At 48.2% G+C, this 18,573-nt stretch overlaps 1 protein-coding gene across 4 annotated transcripts in view; it reads right to left on the minus strand.

Moving 5' to 3' along the window:
- anapc1 (anaphase promoting complex subunit 1) overlaps positions 1 to 18,573 on the minus strand; it is a 234,040-nt gene that overhangs the window by 125,992 nt on the left and 89,475 nt on the right. For all 4 annotated transcript variants that reach the window (XM_085997868.1, XM_085997869.1, XM_085997866.1 and 1 more), the window contains exons 27-28: positions 18,040 to 18,158; positions 9,388 to 9,659 (exon numbers count right to left, since the gene is read on the minus strand). In XM_085997868.1, coding sequence (XP_085853994.1) covers positions 9,388 to 9,659; positions 18,040 to 18,158 — 391 coding nt within the window. The remainder of the gene's footprint in view (positions 1 to 9,387; positions 9,660 to 18,039; positions 18,159 to 18,573) is intronic.

An 18,573-nucleotide genomic window follows, 5' to 3' on the forward strand; every position in this document is an offset into this window, starting at 1 on the left:
TGAACCTGTGGAACTCTCTACCACAGAAGGCAGTAGAGGCCAATTCATTAAATATATTCAAGAAGGAGTTGGATATATTTTTTAAGGCTAAAGGGATCAAGGGGTATGGGGAGAAAGCAGGGACAGGGTACTGAATTTGGATGATCAGCCATGCTCGCATTGAATGGCGGAGCAGGCTCGAGGAGCCGAATGGCCTACTCCTGCTCCTATCTTCTATGTTAGAGGCCCCAAGAAGGTGGTGGGCCTCCTCCTTCAGCTGCTGCAGCCCTGGAGTTGATTGCGCTCCTCACTGAACGGTGTTGGGCAGGGAATTCCAGGATTTTGACCCAGCGATGGTGAAGGAACGGTGGCATATGTCCAAGTCAGGACAAGTGTGGGGAACTTGGGGAGATGATAGCATTCCCACGTTTTTCTGGGACTGGGAGGTGCAGAAAATAAAATGGACACCAGCCCAACAAAAGTAGAGCCATCTTTTTTTACCTTAACTTGTCCCATTACCATCTCCTTTTGCCTTGCACCATCATCCCTTTTGTCTCTTAATCTCTCCTGCCTTCCATCCTATCACAGACCTTCCCTTTTGTTCTTTCCTCCCCTCCCTCTTTCCCTGCCCCGGCACTTGCTTAAAAACCTGTTCCATCTCCAGCTTTTTCCAGTTCTGACGAAGGGTCATCGACCTGAACCGTTAACTCTGTTTCTCTCTCCACGGATGCTGCCTGACCTGCTGAGTATTTCCAGCATTTTCTGTTTTTGTTAAACAATTTAAATGTAGGCAAATTTTCTATCACTGTCATGCTCTGTCGCTTCAGCAACATACATAACAGGGGGGGGGGAAATGTAAAGTTTCTAGAAATGTTATGCATTGCACCACACTTGGAAATGCATCGTCAGGCAGTGATGCAAATAAAACCACTTGTTATTTTCTTCTGTATTTTAAGACCTTATTTTTTATCCCTTAACTTGCTATAAGGTTGTAATCGACTGCAGACTATGTTGGCCTCTATGCCAATCATTCTTAAACTCACTGTTATACTGTGTCAGTTTCAACTTCATAGTTTATATTTCTGATTCATATCTTGGTGTAAACCTGTGCACCTGAAACAAAAACTCAGAATAATATTTTATCTGATCATAAATCCCTGATGCGGCTAAAGGGCAAAAATTGTAGCAAGCTGCTCAAAATCCTCATTACACAAGAGTTGGGTCACATCACGGGTATTGCTGACTTGTTAAAAAAAAAACTGCTTTCCAAAATTTCAAAACTGAACCAAAATCAAGTTAATTTGTCGGTTTTTGCAGGATGCCGGAGGAGGACTGAGGAAATGATTGAAACTTCAACACTGATGTCAAGGAAGATTTTAGCTGGAACTGCAAGTATTCTCCACAATGGAAAATTGTACAGTAAGAGTGAAACCATACCTCACTTTTACATTTTCTTCTTCACTTTCAGCACAGTGAGAGCAGAATGACAAAACCTCAAAGTTGTGCAACGTGCTACCTCAACTTTCCTTGGTCCCCCAACAGCAAAGCTGCGCCTGGTCAACGCACATTACACTGAAGAATCTGCTAAACACTTAATGACTGTTCACTTGGCCTCATCCTTCCTTTTACAGCCAGTATTATGATTGGAACTCTTGGATCACAGGTGCACAAGGAGCAGAGCAAATTCGGTAGTCAAAGCTCCCTTTACTCCCCAGTAACTACCCCCAACCCTAGAAGAAGCGAACTTCACTTTCACCTCAACAACTGAAGCAGTTTTTTTTCCCTCTTCCTTTCCTAATTACTTTCATTTCTGATTATGGCACTGTACTTTTTTAAAGTATTAATGATTCTTTAAACACTGCCCATCCCCAGTTTCAATTATAGATGAGCCGTGTCATGGTGCGGTACTGAAAGTAACCGTACCGCAGCAGAAAGCTAGTCAAGAAAACCCAGGCAGCATCTGCATACTGCCTGCAGTAAAACTGAGAAAAGGTTCTGGCAACTTACATTGCATCTTCCCTCGAAGATTATTTCACACAACTCTCACTTTCCTCACGGATCTGGTACGAATGATTGTTTTTAAAGGTTGTGTTTATAAAGGTTGTGTTTATAATTTTGCTAATTTTCAGTAACTTTTCTAGATTTCAAAAGGAATTGCCCATTAGGCCAATACTACTTCTTAGGCAGTCCCTCGGGACCGAGGATGATTTGCTTCCACATTAAAAATGAGTTCTCAGGTGACTGATGAGTCCAATGCGGGACCTACAGTCTCTGTCACAGGTGGGGCAGATGGTGGTTGAAGGGGCGGGTGGGTGAGTGATGCGCTATCAATTACTCAAAAGACTGAGGTTAAGCGAGTAACTAACAGGCTTTTATTAACAAGAGAATGAAGGTGTGCCTCAAGTGGTCGACCAGTCCAGAGTACAGAGGGACTGTGGAGCAGTCACCTTTATACCTGGACTCGTGGGAGGAGTCAGCCGAGGCATGTACAGATATGTACACAGTGGAATACAAACAGTGGTTTACCACATTCACCCCTTGTTTAAAAATGAGTCCGGCGGGGTGAAGTGTATTAAAAGTTTGTGTATTGGAGTCTCTCCGGAGGTCTTGTCTGCCGCGGTGATCGACGTGGCGACGGCAGGGGTAGTGAAGCTTCCGGCGTCGAGTCCCGCGTAGGCTGGGGCACTGGTGTGTAGTCCTCATGGGTGTCGAGCGGGTCGCGGGGCCCAGGCGTGCCGTCTGCTGGGGTTGGATATTGGATCGTTGGGGGGGGGGGGGGGGGGTGGGTGGTGGTAGTGGGTAGTGGGTTACTGGGGCCCCCGAGGGTGCGAGGTCTCGTATGGAGACTGTGTCCTCCCGCCCGTCCGGGTACGCAATGTAAGCGTACTGGGGGTTGGCGTGGAGGAGGTCGACCCTCTCGACCAGGGGGTCCGTTTTATGGGTCCTCACGTGTCTTCTCAGTAGGACCGGCCCTGGGGACGTCAGCCATGGCGGTAGCGATGTCCCCGATGTGGACTTCCTTGGGAAGACAAACATTTTCTCATGAGGGGTGGCGTTAGTGGCAGTGCAGAGCAGTGACCGAATAGAGTGGAGCGCATCAGGGAGCACATCCTGCCAGCGGGAGGTTGGAAGGCCCCTAGACTTTAAGGCTAGCAGGGCGGCCTTCCAAACTGTCGCATTCTCTCTTTCCACCTGTCCGTTCCCCCGGGGGTTGTAACTGGTGGTCCTGCTTGTGGCAATACCCCTAGCGAGCAGGTACTGGCGGAGTTCGTCGCTCATAAACGATGAGCCCCGGTCGCTATGGATATAGCTGGGGAAACCGAACAGGGTGAAGAGGTCGTTCAGACATTTAATGACCGTGGCACTGGTCATGTCCGGGCAGGGGATGGCGAATGGGAAACGGGAGTACTCATCAATAATGTTGAGGAAGTACACATTACGGTCGGAGGAGGGGAGAGGCCCTTTAAAATCAACGCTCAGGCGCTCGAAGGGGCGAGTGGCTTTTATCAGGTGAGCCCTGTCTGGTCTATAAAAGTGCGGTTTGCACTCAGCGCAGACTTGGCAGTTCCTGGTCATGGTCCTGACCTCCTCAATGGAGTAAGGCAGGTTGCGGGCCTTGATGAAGTGGAAGAACCTGGTGACCCCCGGGTGGCAGAGGTCATTGTGGAGGGCCCGCAGTCTATCGATCTGCGCGCTGGCGCAGGTGCCACGCGATAGAGCATCCGGGGGTTCATTGAGCTTCCCGGGCCGGTACAAGATCTCGTAATTGTAGGTGGAAAGTTCGATTCTCCACCTCAAGATCTTGTCGTTTTTGATTTTGCCCCTCTGCTTGTTGTTAAACATAAAAGCAACTGAACGCTGGTCAGTGAGCAGGGTAAATCGTTTTCCGGCCAGGTAGTGCCTCCAATGACGCACAGCCTCCACAATAGCCTGGGCCTCCTTCTCAACAGCGGAGTGTCTGGTCTCCGGGCCCTGGAGGGTTCGTGAAAAGAAGGCCACGGGTCTCCCCACCTGATTAAGGGTAGCGGCCAGGACAAAGTCGGACGCGTCGCTTTCCACCTGGAAGGGGATGGATTCGTCCACTGCGTGCATGGTGGCTTTGGCAATGTCTTCCTTGATACGGTGGAAGGCTAAGCGGGCCTCTGCCGTCAAGGGAAAAGAGGTGGACTTGATCAGCGGATGGGCCTTGTCCGCATAGTAGGGGACCCACTGGGCGTAATAGGAGAAAAACCCGAGGCACCTCTTCAGGGCCTTGAGGCAGTGGGAGTTCCATAAGGGGACGCATCCGGTCAGGGTCGGGACCGATGACTCCGTGTTCCACAACACAGCCAAGGATGGCGAGGCGGGTTGTGCGGAATATGCACTTCTCCTTGTTATACGTCAGGTTCAGGAGTTGGGCGGTGCAGAGGAATTTTTCGAGGTTTGCGTCATGGTCCTGCAAGTCATGGCCGCAGATGGTCACATTGTCCAGATATGGGAAAGTGGCCTGCAACGCATTTTGATCGACCATCCGGTCCATCTCCCTTTGGAAGACGGAGACCCCGTTGGTGACGCCAAAGGGAACCCTAAGGAAGTGATAGAGGCGGCCGTTTGCCTCAAAGGCAGTATACTGGCGGTCCTCAGGACGGATAGGGAGCCGGTGGTACGCTGATTTCAGGTCAATGGTCGAGAAGACGCGGTACTGCGCGATCTGGTTGACCATATCAGCTATGCGGGGGAGTGGGTAAGCGTCCAGCAGGGTGTAGCGATTTATTGTCTGGCTGTAGTCGATGACCAGGCGCTGCTTCTCGCCGGTCTTAACGACCACAACCTGGGCTCGCCAGGGGCTGGTGCTGCCCTCAATAATCCTCTCCTTCAGGAGCCGCTCCACTTCGGTTTTAATGAAAACCCTGTCCCCGGCACTGTATCGCCTGCTCTTTGTGGCGATGGCTTACAGTCGGGGGTGAGGTTAGCAAACAGTGGGGGGGGGGGGGACTCTGAGTGTGGAGAGGTTGCACCTGGTGCGCGGCGGGCAATTTGGGAGCTGCTGGCTGCGGACTGTGAGTGGGGGGAGGGGTCCACCGTACGCCATCGTAACACTTTTAAGGTGGCACTGAAAATCCAACCCCAGTAGGACGGCAGCGCAGAGGTGGGGCAGGACCAGAAGTTTAAAATTATCGTACACAGTCCCGTCTACTAAGAGTGTCACCACGCAGTAGCCGCCAATGTCCGCCGACTGGGACTCGGAGGCCATAGAAATTCGCTGGTGCGCAGGCAGGACTGGGAGAGAGCAACGCCGCACCGTGTCGGGGTGGATGAAGCTCTCCGTGCTCCCAGAGTCAAAAAGGCAGATTGTTTTGTGACCATTTACCTTAATGTCCATTGTGGACCGGGCCAGTTGGTGCGGTCTCGCTTGGTCCAGCGTAACGGAGGCCAGCGTAGGGGTCGGTGTGTCGTTGCGGGTATCAGATGAGGCGGTGTTGGGGGCCAAGATGGCGGCTGGCGTCCAAGATGGCGGCGTCCATGATCCCCATGTGGCTGGAGGCGTCCAAAATGGCTGCTGTTCCGGTGGTTCGCACATGGCTGGCGAGGCCCAAGATGGCGGCCCGCACGCGGCGCTGCTGGGGTTCGGGGTGGCTTTGGCCCTGCGGGCGCTGGCGTAGTGTCCCTTCTTCCCGCAGCCCGAGCAGATCGCATTTTTCGCCGGGCAGCGTGCTCTGGGGTGTTTGGCCTGGCCACAGAAGTAGCATTTCTGGCCTTGGGACACTGCTGCGGTAGTTGGGCCGTTGCTGGGATGTGGCTGGGGTGGCACGGCGCTATGAGACGGTCCTACCGTGTCCCAGGCTGTTGTTCCCCGCGGCGTCCACGGTGCAGAGGAGTAGGCATCCATGCCCCGGTAGGCTGCGTCCAATGATAGCGCGAGTTCAGAGGCCTTGTTGAGGTCGAGGTCACTCTGCTCCAACAGTCGCTGTCGGGTGTAATTGGATCTGTGGCCCGCTACAAAAGCGTCCCGGATAAGTTCCTCTGTGTACACGGCGGCCTTTACATCCTTACAACCACAGGCCCGGCCAAGCACAGACAGTGCCTGAAGGTATTCCTCGGTCGATTCCCCAGGTTGTTGTTTATGACTCCCCAGGAGGTGCCTGGCATACACCTCGTTCACTGGGCGCGTGTACTGGTCCTTGAGGAGCTTGAGAGCAGCCGTGTACGAGGTCGCGTCCTGGATGACCGAGTACGCTCGGTGGTTCACTTTGGAGGTCAGGACATCCAGTTTGTCCTCATCCGATTTGACCGTTGCAGCGGAGGCGATCAGGAATTTTTCAAAGCATTTAAGCCAGTGAGCAAACTTGGTGGATGCGTCCGCCTCCCGATGGTCTAAGTCCAGGCATGCTGGTGTGAGGATCTTCTCCATTATAAAAAATCTTGTTAATAAAATTGATGCGCTATCAATTACTCAAAAGACTGAGGTTAAGCGAGTAACTAACAGGCTTTTATTAACAAGAGAATGAAGGTGTGCCTCGAGTGGTCGACCAGTCCAGAATACAGAGGGACTGTGGAGCAGTCACCTTTATACCTGGACTCGTGGGAGGAGTCAGCCGAGGCATGTACAGACATGTACACAGTGGAATACAAACAGTGGTTTACCACAGTGAGGTGCTTGGGTTGACGTGAGCTCCTTGCGCTGTTTGCGCTTGGCTTCCGCTTGCTCCCGGCGAAGAGACTCGAGGTGTTCGGCGCCTTCCCGGATGCTTCTCCTCCACTTTGTGTGGTCTTGGGCCAGGGATTCCCAGGTGTCGGTGGGGATGTTGCACATTTTCAAGGAAGCTTTGAGGGTGTCCTTGAAGCGTTTCCTCTGCCCACCTGGGGCTCTCTTGCTGTGTCGGAGCTCAGAGTAGAGCACTTGTTTTGGGAGTCTTGTATCGGGGAAGTCATGTTTGACAAATTTGCTCGAATTCTTTGAGGACGTAACATACAGGGTGGATAAAGGGGAACCAGTGGATTAGTGTATTTGGACTTCCAAAAGGCATTTGACAAGGTTCCACACAAAAGATTACTGATCAAGATAAAAAATCACAGGATTGGGGGTAATATACTGGCATGGGTGGAAGATTGGCTATCTAACAGAAAACAAAGAGTTGGGATAAATGGTTCGTTCTCGGGCTGGCAATCAGTAACTAGTGGTGTTCCGCAGGGGTCAGTGCTGGGACCCCAACTCTTTACAATCTATATTAATGATTTGGAGGAAGGGACCGAGTGCAACATATCCAAGTTTGCCGACGATACAAAGATGGGAGGGAAAGCAGTGAGTGAGGAGGGCATAAAAAACCTGCAAAAGGACATAGACAGGCTAAGTGAGTGGGCAGAGATTTGGCAGATGCAATATAATGTTGGAAAGTGTGAGGTTATGCACTTTGGCAGAAAAAATCAAAGAGCAAGTTATTATCTAAATGGAGAGAAACTGCAAAGTGCTACAGTACAAAGGGATCTGGGGGTCCTGGTGCATGAAACACAGAAGGTTATTATGCAGGTACAGCAGGTGATCAGGAAGGCCAATGGAATCTTGGCTTTTATTGCAAGGGGGATGGAGTATAAAAACAGGGAAGTCTTGCTGCAGTTATACAGGGTATTGGTGAGGCCACACCTGGAATACTGCGTGCAGTTTTGGTTTCCAGATTTAAGAAAAGATATACTTGCTCTCGAGGCGGTTCAGAGAAGGTTCACTCGGTTGATTCCAGAGATGAGGAGGTTGACGTATGAGGAAAGGTTGAGTAGGTTGGAACTCTACTCATTGGAGTTCAGAAGAATGAGGGGCGATCTTATCGAAACATATAAGATTGTGAGGGGCCTTGATCGGGTGGATGCGGTGAGGATGTTTCCACTGATGGGTGAGATTAGAACTAGGGGGCATAATCTTAGAATAAGGGGCTGCCCTTTCAAAACTGAGATGAGGAGAAACTTCTTCACTCAGAGGGTAGTAAATCTATGGAATTTGCTACCCCAGAGAGCTGTGGAAGCTGCAACATTAAATAAATTTAAAATGGAGATAGACATTGTCCTAGCAGATAAGGGAATTAGGGGTTACGGGGAGAGGGCAGGGAAGTGGACGTGAGTCTAGATTCAAATCAGCCATGATCCTATTGAATGGCGGAGCAGGCCCGAGGGGCCGTATGGCCTACTCCTGCTCCTATTTCTTATGTTCTTATGTTCTAACTGTGTGATATCAATTTTTGATTCTGGTCTGCAAAAGGTTTTGTAACCAAAACGTGTCCAACCCCCTATGAAAAAACACAAACTCAAGCTGGCGCCTTTCTTCGGAAAACTCACAGATCTGCAACTCTATTTTTTTTTAAATAACATAAATTGGACAAACAAATACAAACAGGATTTAATGATTAAAAATGTGATTGAAGACATGCTAAAACAGAGATAAAACCCACAAAAGAGGTAATGCTAAAATGAAACTAAACTTAAATTTTAAAAAAGGGCATATTAAATAAGTTGTTGAGTGTTGATTCAGTTCAGGCGCATGACACCAGGACTTGACGGATGAAATAATACTGTCCCTAAAAGTGCCAGAAAGCAGCTTGCACCATATGCATGCTTACTGACTCAATAGAGGGACAATTCTGTCAATAGTAATAAACGCCCTACCTTTTTAACCACAGCTTCAACCTCAGCCTTTATTTTACTCTTATTTTATTCCCCCCCCACCCGCCCGCCACTCCCCGCCCTCTCCATGCCAATTTCCTCCTTTCCTCTTACAAAGTTCCTGAACCTTGCTGTGATACGAGTCCAACAGGCAGTGGCTATCACCCCCTGTCCCCTACAACCCCCGATACCTCGCTCAAGTGATCACCAATTGTGCATGAAAGTGACCAGGAATTGTGCATTGCCCTAAAGATTGGCTCTCGACGGGCTAATCGGCCGTTAGGGTCCTGGCAGCCGAGCCTCGTCCTGCCCTCACCCATGAACTTCCAATTCCAAGCAAGAGTCACCAGGTAGAAGCCAGGATCAGGGACCTTGGCCGGCTTTGCATGCCCCGAGCCCATGGGCTCCGAGGTCACCTGGCGGAGATCAGCTGAGCCAGAAGAATCCAGGGACTGAGCCCTGGTGCGTAAATCTCCGTTACATGTCAACTTTACCAAGATGAGTCAGGCAAGGCTCCTCAGATAATTCTAGTCACCATTAAAATAGCTCACAAATATCTGCTACAACATAATTTCAAAAAGAGTTTCTGCACTGGAAATCACAAGTAGACAGGAAAGCTGTGCCCCGACTGGGAGGAGTTTAATACCTGAAGTACCAGTGATTTGGCTGATTTAACCAATGTGCCAGACACCCTGCTTCAATCCATCATGACGCAGGAGTTGCCACGAAGGAGGATGGGGGGGGGGGGGGGGGAACATTTTCTGCACGCTCGTCGCCTACCTTACTGAGGTAGTCGTGAATGCTCATCGTCGTCAGCTTGCTCAGGTGGCCATTGAGCCCCAGCGCCATTAGCAAGCCGGCGTACTCGTTGGTCAGCTCGGTGTTTTTCTGTCGGTTGTACACGATCCAGGCAGAGTCTATCTGGGAAGCCGGGGCGATCTTCAGTCCAGCCGCCACCCCATTGTGGAAGCTGGCCCAGCTGGCCATGTTGGGCGGCACATCAATGTTCCCGCTGTTCAGGTCAACGGTCGTGTTTCGAGGAGGTGCTCGCCCTTATAATCAGAGACAACACCGCACAATGCCAATTAGCATGGGAAACAATGGATTCGTTCTCACCAACAGCTTATAGCAAAACGCTTCAAGTAAAATAGAATAATTACATGGAATATACAGCACAGAAATAGGCCATTCGGCCCAACCAGTCCATGCCGGCATTTATGCTCAAAGACATGCATTTATATTGCATCTATCACAACCTCAACAACAACTTGCATTTATATAGCATCTTTAACGTAGTAAAATGTCCCAAGGCGCTTCACAGCTAATGAAGTACTTTAAGTGTAGTCACTGTTGTAATAATGCAACAGACACTTGCATTTATACAGCACCATTAAGATAGAAAAGCCTCTGAAGGTGCTTCACTGAAGTGCAACCAGACAAAGAAAAATGGACGCCAAGCCAAAGAAGCAGATATTAGGAGATGGGTTTTAAGAAGGGCCTTAAATCAAACAGAAATATAATTAGAGGCAGAATGTGTTTTACACTGCAGGAGGGGACGCTGCATCAACTGCAAGATTCAACAAGCAGCATTTAGAACATCTAAAATAGGGGGAACGGTGAGAGAGTATTAGCACTTCGCCCTCCAACCTCTGGACGCTGGATTTGGATCCAGTCCAAAATGATGGGATGAAAGAGGATTTCGATAGTTGCAAGAGCACACTGTGGAATGAGTTTGGTCAGTCCTATTCAGGTTCCTAGAGTACACAGCACAAAACTGCCTTTCATTTAACACAATTGGCACTACGTCCTAAGTCACTGTCACGAGAAGTCGCAGGAAATGCTGGTCTGAGAAATGGAATATTCTAGATGGTGTAGTAGAAGTGGTCTTCTGAGGGTGAGGTCAATGAATATTTTTGGGCAAAAGTAGATGGAACTTTCCTGTAACAGTGTTGGACATTGACACTGGGAGACTTGTGCACATAATCCAAGGCTGACACAGTACTGAGGGAGTGCTGCACTGTCGGAGGTGCCGTCTTTCAGATGAAACATTAAACCGAGGCCCTTTGTCTGCCTTCTCAGATAATCACAAAAGATCCCTGGTGTCCTGGCCAATATTTATCCCTCAACCAACATCAGTGTAACAAATGATCTGGTCATCATCACATTGCTGTTTGTGGGAGCTTGCTGTGCGCAAATTGGCTGTGGCGTTTCCTACATTACAACAGTGACTCCACTTCAAAAGGTAATTCATTGGCTGTAAAGCGCTTGGGACATCCGGAGGTTGTGAAAGGCGCTAAATAAATGCAAGTCTTTCTTTTTCCCTGTTGGTATTGTTGGTCCTGTTCCATGAAGTGAAGCCACACTGTTAAATCGAAACACACGGAAGTAAAAGCCACAGCTCGAGCAAAGCAACGACGTGAAGAAATGCTCGGCTCCCAGTCTCCCGCGGGCAAACTCTTCGTCAAGATTAATCTGAATGATAGAATATCTTATGTCTGTGACGGTGAGGTAGTATTGTTGTGAGCCTCCATGTGAGACCACAGATCAACCAGACAATTGGAAATAAAATTACAACCACTTTTATTTTATGATAGCTCCCTATTTCCTTCCCCACCCCTTCCCATTTCTTTAGTCCTTCAATCAGGGCACTTCAGCCAACTCTGCTGGGCCCTTCCTCCCTCTCAAGATACCGCCTCACTCCAGAGTGTTCCACTCCCTGCCTCCAGACATGGACCAAATGTTCCAGTGCTACTCCCTCTCTCCTGCTCACAGACTAGATATATTTACAATGCATGCCTGTTTTCCCAGTGCTTTTATGTCATGTTTTAAAAATTCATATTTTCACAGTTTTAAACTATCTTTTTCTAAACAGCTATTTATAAGAAGAAAGACTTGCATTTCTATAATGCCTTTCACGACCACCGGACGTCTCAAAGCGCTTTACAGCCAATGAAGTATTTTTTGGAGTGTAGTCACTGCTGTAATGTGGGATACACGGCAGCCAATTTGCGCACAGCAAGCTCCCACAAGCAGCAATGTGATAATGGCCAGAAAATCATTTGTTATGTTGATTGAGGGATAAATATTGGCCAGGACACCAGGGATAACTCCCCTGCTCTTCTTCGATCTTTTACGTCCACCCGACAGGGCAGACGGGGCCTCGGTTTAATGTCTCATCCGAAAGACAGCACTCCCTCAGCACTGCACTGCAGTGTCAGCCTAGCTTTATGTGCTCAAATCCCTGGAGTGGGACTCGAACCCACAACCTTCTGACTCAGAGGCGAGTGTGCTACCCACGGAGCCACAGCTGACACACAATATATTACAATCCCAAAAGCTGCTCTTAGAAGCCGGTGTGATGCAATAGTGACCATTTTGTTCAAAAGCTATCACCATGTTTTTTGAACTGGGTCAAGTCAGGACAAGCTGTAATATTTATGGTACTACAAGCTGAGCGTCCCGAATCCGGCAACCTCGGGACCGAGGCCGAGCTGGTTTTTGTGTTTTTCCGGACTTCGGAACGTGTTTCTAATGTCCGCAGTCCGGAAATATCACAACCTGGGCTGGGGCGTTTCCGGACTTCGGACATCAGAAACACGTTCCGAGTCCGGAAATGCATGGACCCAGGTTGCGGTTTGACAGGGTGTCCGGATTCCGGAACATTTTACAGATTCCAGACGACCCTGCCACCAATTGTCCCGGAGTCCGGATTCTGGAACATTCCGAACTCTGGATTTTGGACGCTCAACCTGTACAAGCATTTGCTTTGCACTCCCCAGATAGCACAGAAGGAAGTTTGCATATTTATCAAGTAAAATGAACCATCAGGTTGCTCATATTCATAAAGTCATGGAGTCATAATGGCACAGGAGGCCATTTGGCCCATTGAGTCCGTGCCGGCTCTCTGTAGAGCAATCCAGTCAGTCCCTTTCCCCCGCTCTATCCCGGTAATCCTGTAAGTTTATTTCCCTCAAGTGCCTATCCGGTCTCCCCATGAAAACATTGAGTGTCTCCGCTTCTACCACTTCCGTCGGCAGCGAGTTCCAGGTCCTCACCACTCGCTGCGTAAAAAAGTTTTTCCTCACACCACCCCCCCGTATCTCTTGCCCAAAACCTTAAATCTGTGTCCCCTAGTCCTTGCACCATCAACTAGTGGGAACAGCTTTTCCTCGTCTAGCCTATCCAAACCCGTCATAATCTTGTACACCTCTATCAAATCACCCCTCAACCTCCTTTGCTCTAATGAAAACAAATCCAGCTTCTCCAACCTGTCCTTGTAGCTAAGATCCCCCATCGCCGAAACCATTCTGGTAAATCTCCTCTGCACCCTCTCAAGGGTCTTCACATCCTTCCTAAAGTGTGGTGACCAAAACTGGATGCAATACTCCAGATTCAGCATAACTTCTCTACTTTTGTACTCAATACCTCTATTTATGAAGTCCAAGATCCCATATGCTTTGCTAACCACTCTCTCAATATGTCCTGCCACCTTCAGGGACCTATGCACATTAACTCCCAGGTCCCTCTGTCCCTGCACACTTTAAAACTGTGCCATTAAGTGTATATTGCCTCTCCCTGTTCCTTCTGCCAAAATGCATCAACTCACACTTCTCTGTATTAAATTCCATCTACCACTTGTCTGGCCATTCTGCTAGCCTTGCTATGTCCTGTTGCAGTCGATTGGTATCATCCTCACAGTTTGCCACACCCCCAAGTTTGGTGTCATCGGCAAATTTAGAAATTCTACTCTGCATTTCAAAATCCAGGTCATTTAAATATATATCAAAAAAAGCAGTGGCCCCAGCACTGACCCTTGGGGAACACCTGTCTACCATCCTCCAGTCTGAAAAACAGCCATTTACGACAACTCGTTGTTTTCTGTCCTTAAGCCAATTCCTTATCCAAGCTGCCCCTGACCCACCTATTCCATGAGCCTCAATTTTGTTAACCAGCCTTCTATGTGGTACTTAGTAAAATATTTCCCCATCTCTCTGGTTCCAGGGCCCTTGGGCCAGTGGCAATTAGTCATGTGTGAGCCTCGACGGTGAACATCAGCGGGCTGTTCGACCTTAGGGGCAGGGTATCACAGCCAATCCCAATTTAGAGCAGGAACCCAATTTCCCCGCTCAGGGACGACTGAAGCTAATTATCACAACACTTACCCATCGTCCTGGCTTGAGGTTAGCTATAACAATACAGACTGAGGGTCAACCTCGAGAACTCGCTGCTCAGGTCATCAGTGTGTAAACCCTGGCATGAATCCTGAACTTGCCCTTAATCACTTGGTACCTTTTTACACCTTGTGCTACAGTCGCTGTTTAACTTGAATCAGTGCTTTGGGTTAACCTTTTCTATTCCACTTATTATCTTATATAACCTCTATAAAGTACACTCTTAATTGCCTCCTTTCAAGAGTAAAGAGTCAGTTTCTCTAAACCTCTCCTCCTAAGTCAAGCCCGCTGACACAAGGAATCAACAACGTGCATTTATATAGAGTCATAGAGTTTTACAGCACAGAAAGAGGCCCTTCGGCCCATCGTGTCTGTGCCGCCCATCCATCCCTGTCCAGTGTAATCCCATTTTCCAGCATTTGGTCCATAGCCTTGTATGCAATGGCATTTCAAGTGCTCATCCAAATGCTTCTTGAATGTTGAGGGTTCCTGCCTCTACCACCCTTTTAGGCATTGAGTTCCACATTCCAACCACCCTCTGGGTGAAAAAGTTCCTCCTCAAATCCCCTCTAAATCTCCTGCCCCTTACCCTGAATCTATGCCCCCTTGTTATTGACCCCCCTACTAAGGGGAAAAGTTCCTCTTTGTCTACCCTATCTATGCCCCTCATCATTTTGTACACCTCAATCAGGTCCCCCCTCAGCCTTCTTTGCTCCAAGGAAAACAACCCCAGCCTGTTTAGTCTTTCTTCATAGCTGAGGCGCTCCATCCCAGGTAACATCCTGGTGAATCTTCTCTGCACCCTCTCCAAAGCAATCACATCCTTCCTATAGTGAGGTGACCAGAACTGCACACAGTACTCCAGCTGTGGCCTCACCAGCGTTTTGTACAGCTCCATCATAACCTCCCTGCTCTTATATTCTATGCCTCGGCTAATGAAGGCAAGTATCCCATATGCCTTTTTAACCACCTTATCTACCTGTTCCGCTGCCTTCAGGGATCTATGTACATGTACACCAAGGTCCCTCTGACCCTCTGTACTTCCTGGGGTCCTACCACTCATTGTGTATTCCCTTGCCTTATTTGTCCGTCCAAAATGCATCACCTCGCACTTTTCAGGGTTAAATTCCATTTGCCACTTTTCCGCCCATCTGACCAACCCGTTTATATCGTCCTGTAGCCTGAGGCTTTCCTCCTCGCAATTTACCACCCCACCAATTTTCGTGTCATCTGCGAACTTACTGATCATACCTTTTACATTCTTATCCAAATCATTTATGTAGATCACAAACAACAAGGGACCCAGCACCGATCCCTGAGGTACCCCACTGGACACAGGCTTCCAGTCACAAAAGCAACCTTCGACCATCACCCTCTGCCTCCTGCCACTCAGCCAGTTTAGGATCCAACGCGCCAAGGCACTCTGGATCCCATGGGCTCTTACCTTCTTGACCAGTCTCCTATGCGGGACATTGTCAAAAGCTTTACTGAAGTCCATGTAAACCACATCCACAGCATTTCCCTCATCCACCCCCCCAAGTCACCCCCTCGAAAAATTCAATCAGATTTGTCAGACATGATTTACCCTTGACAAAGCCATGCTGATTATCCCCGATTAATCCTTGCCTCTCCAAGTGGAGACTAATTTTGTCCCTCAGAATTTTTTCCAATAATTTCCCTACCACAGATGTTAGGCTCACTGGCCTGTAATTCCCTGGTTTATCCCTGCTACCCTTCTTGTATAATGGTACTACATTAGCTGTTCTCCAGTCCTCTGGTACATCCCCTGTGGCCAGAGAGGTTCTGAAAATTTGTGTCAGAGCCCCTGCAATCTCCTCCTTTGCCTCCCACAGCAGCCTGGGATACATCTCGTCCGGGCCTGGGGATTTATCCACTTTTTGGCCTGCTAAAACCGCTAGCACCTCCTCCCTCTCGATGCTAATATGTTCAAGTATGTCACAGTCCCCTTGCCCGATTTCTATGTCTGCATCGTCTTTCTCCATAGTGAACACAGATGCAAAAAATTCATTTATAGCGCCTTTACTGTAGTAAAACGTCCCCAGGAGCTTCACAGGAGCGTTATAGAACAAAAATTGACACAAAGCCAAAGAAGGAGACATTAGGACAGGTGACGAAAAGCTTGGTCAAAGAGGTAGGTTTTAAGGAGCGCCTTGAAGGAGGAAAGAGAGGCGGAGAGATTTAGGGAGGGAATTCCAGAGCTTAGGGCCTCGGCAGCTGAAGGCACGGCTGCCAACGGTGCAGTGATGAAAATCAGGGATGCGCATGGGGCCAGAATTGGGGGAAGCGCAGATTTCGGAGGGTTGTTGGGCTGTAAGAGGTTACAGAGATAGGGAGGGGTGAGACCATGGAGGGATTTGAACAGAAGAATGAGAATTTTAAATTCAAGGCATTGTTGGACTGGGAGCCAATGTAGGTCAGCGAGCACAACGGTGATGGGTGAACGGGACTTATTATCCTTCTCTCCACTGCTTCCAGGATATAGAGGTTTCCCTTGCATGTTAGCTGACCAGAACTAAACTCAGTGCTCGAAGAGTGGCTTGACCAGCGTGCTACACCGATTCAGTCTGATGACCTCAAGCTTGTACTCTACTGATTTGCCGCATAACTCGGCACTGCATTCAGTTTGCTTTGTTGACTGCTGGCCCACAATGACAAGGTATAAGCATTCACTTAATCAGATCTCTTTCAAGTCACACAGCATCCTGACTTGGACATATTCATCGTTGTTGGGTCAATATGCTGGAATTCCACACCAAGCAGCATTGTGGGAGCACCATAGGCACAAGGACCACAGCGGTTCAAGGCGGCCCACCGTCACCTTCTCAGGGCCACTAGAATGACATCGCATCTACAGCACAGAAACAGGCCATTTGACCCAATTGGTCCATGCCGGTGTTTATGCTCCACACGAGCCTTCTCCCACCCCTTTTCATCTAACCCTATCAGCATAATCTTCTATTCCACTAAATGCATCCCACAGCCTGAGAACAAATGAAAAACTTGTTCCCATAGCTAGCTCATCGCCGTTCATCAAACATTTTCTTCACGGACGCACCACTTATCAGTATTGAATTTCATCTGCCGCATGCAAATTTTTTCTAGATTCTTCAGTAGATTCTTGAATGATTGAGCGCAGCGGCACACAAAAAATCCAATGCAGGAAATACTCCGAGGTGCACGAGTCATATTTTGAAGGATTTAAAATTTTTGATTTTTTTTCCACTGCCCAAATATTTTGCGACTCACCGCAGATGTCAAACCAAACGTTATAACCAAATATTGCCACAGGAAAGTGTCATACAGTACAATCCGATTCTATGCAAATACTGTACTCAGGGGCACAAGCACATTGCAGAGTAACAAATCTGCTTTTAACCAAATGAGACCATACAACCACATTTGAAAAGTCATTTAAAAGCAAAACCATTTCATATGTTTATATATATAAATATAAATAAATAAATAAATATTATAAAAATCTGTAACCGTTAAATGTTTTGACTTGGCATCAAAATTAAATTAAGAGACAAAAAAATCCATCAGCCTGAAGTGATAATCAGAATGGCCAGTGCCAATCAATTGTTAAAATTCATCCCCGAATATTAATTATGTCAACCCAGTAATAAACGGACTTGTCCTATACCCATCATTTCATATTCAGAGGGGCACGGGGTTGGAAGAGGGGTGGGGGCTGCAAGGGGGGGGGGGGGGGGAGGGAAAGAAGGGGAGGGAAAGAAGGGGAAAGGAAGAGAATAGGGCAGAAGAGGAGAAAAGAGGGGAAGGAGGGGGAGGAACGAGCACAGGTTGAAAGGTGCTTCAAATTTAATAGCATACTGTAACCCTAAACCCAACTGCAGCTTATCAGTCATAGTCATGATTTATCTGAAACAAGATTGCCGGTGTGCGTCAGTTAACTTTGAATGAATGAAGGCAGTTTTGCGCTGTGGTCTCTCACCCACTAAGCACTGAGTTGAGATTGCCCAAGCCTGTTACACAGAAGACGTCTATAACCAGCAGAGAGGGCCGACTGTCGGTATTAGTCCGGATCCAAACCCTGATGAAACCAAGGTGAAAGGACAGTGCGGCAACCTAACCGTTTCAGTGAGGTGGCAGGCAGATTTCCATACAACCTGTTACAATAAGCAAAACCAGCTGATTTCCAGGAAAGACAACAAAGTGAACACCACCGTAACAATTTAAAAAACACTACACTTAACAGGTTTGAATGAGAAATACATACCGGTCAGATTTAACTTTGGAATAGGAAGCGGCTCAGTTGGCACCGGATGGTAGGAAAACAGTGTGAACATCCCTCTTCCTGCAGGAAGCGCCATGGTTCGTTGGCACAGCTGTAGCAACCTGCCCCAAGAAAAAAACACTTGGATTATACAATAAAAGTAATGGATACTGGAAAATAAATTGCAAGGTGTAACAGTATATTGACTCCTATTATATACAGTGACCATATCGTGCAGGCATATACAAGAGCAAAAAAAAAGCAATGACCTATCTCTGGCTCTTTACTGGCCATCCTTTACATAGAATTACAAAGGAATTTACAGCACACAAACAGGCCATTCGTCCAACCAGTCTATGCCGGTGTTTATGCTCCATATGAGCCTCCTCCAACTCTATTTGCTTCATCTAACCCCAGCAGTATATCCTTCTACTTCTTTCACCCTCATGCATTATCCCTCTATTTCTTTCACCCTCATGCATTATCTAACTTCCCCTTAAATGCATCTCTGCTTGTCGCCTCAATTACTCCTTGTGG

This window comes from Somniosus microcephalus, chromosome 9 (assembly GCF_052327205.1).
Source record: "Somniosus microcephalus isolate GS21.2 chromosome 9, FLI_Smic_1.0, whole genome shotgun sequence".
Classification (NCBI taxonomy): Eukaryota; Metazoa; Chordata; class Chondrichthyes; order Squaliformes; family Somniosidae; genus Somniosus; species Somniosus microcephalus.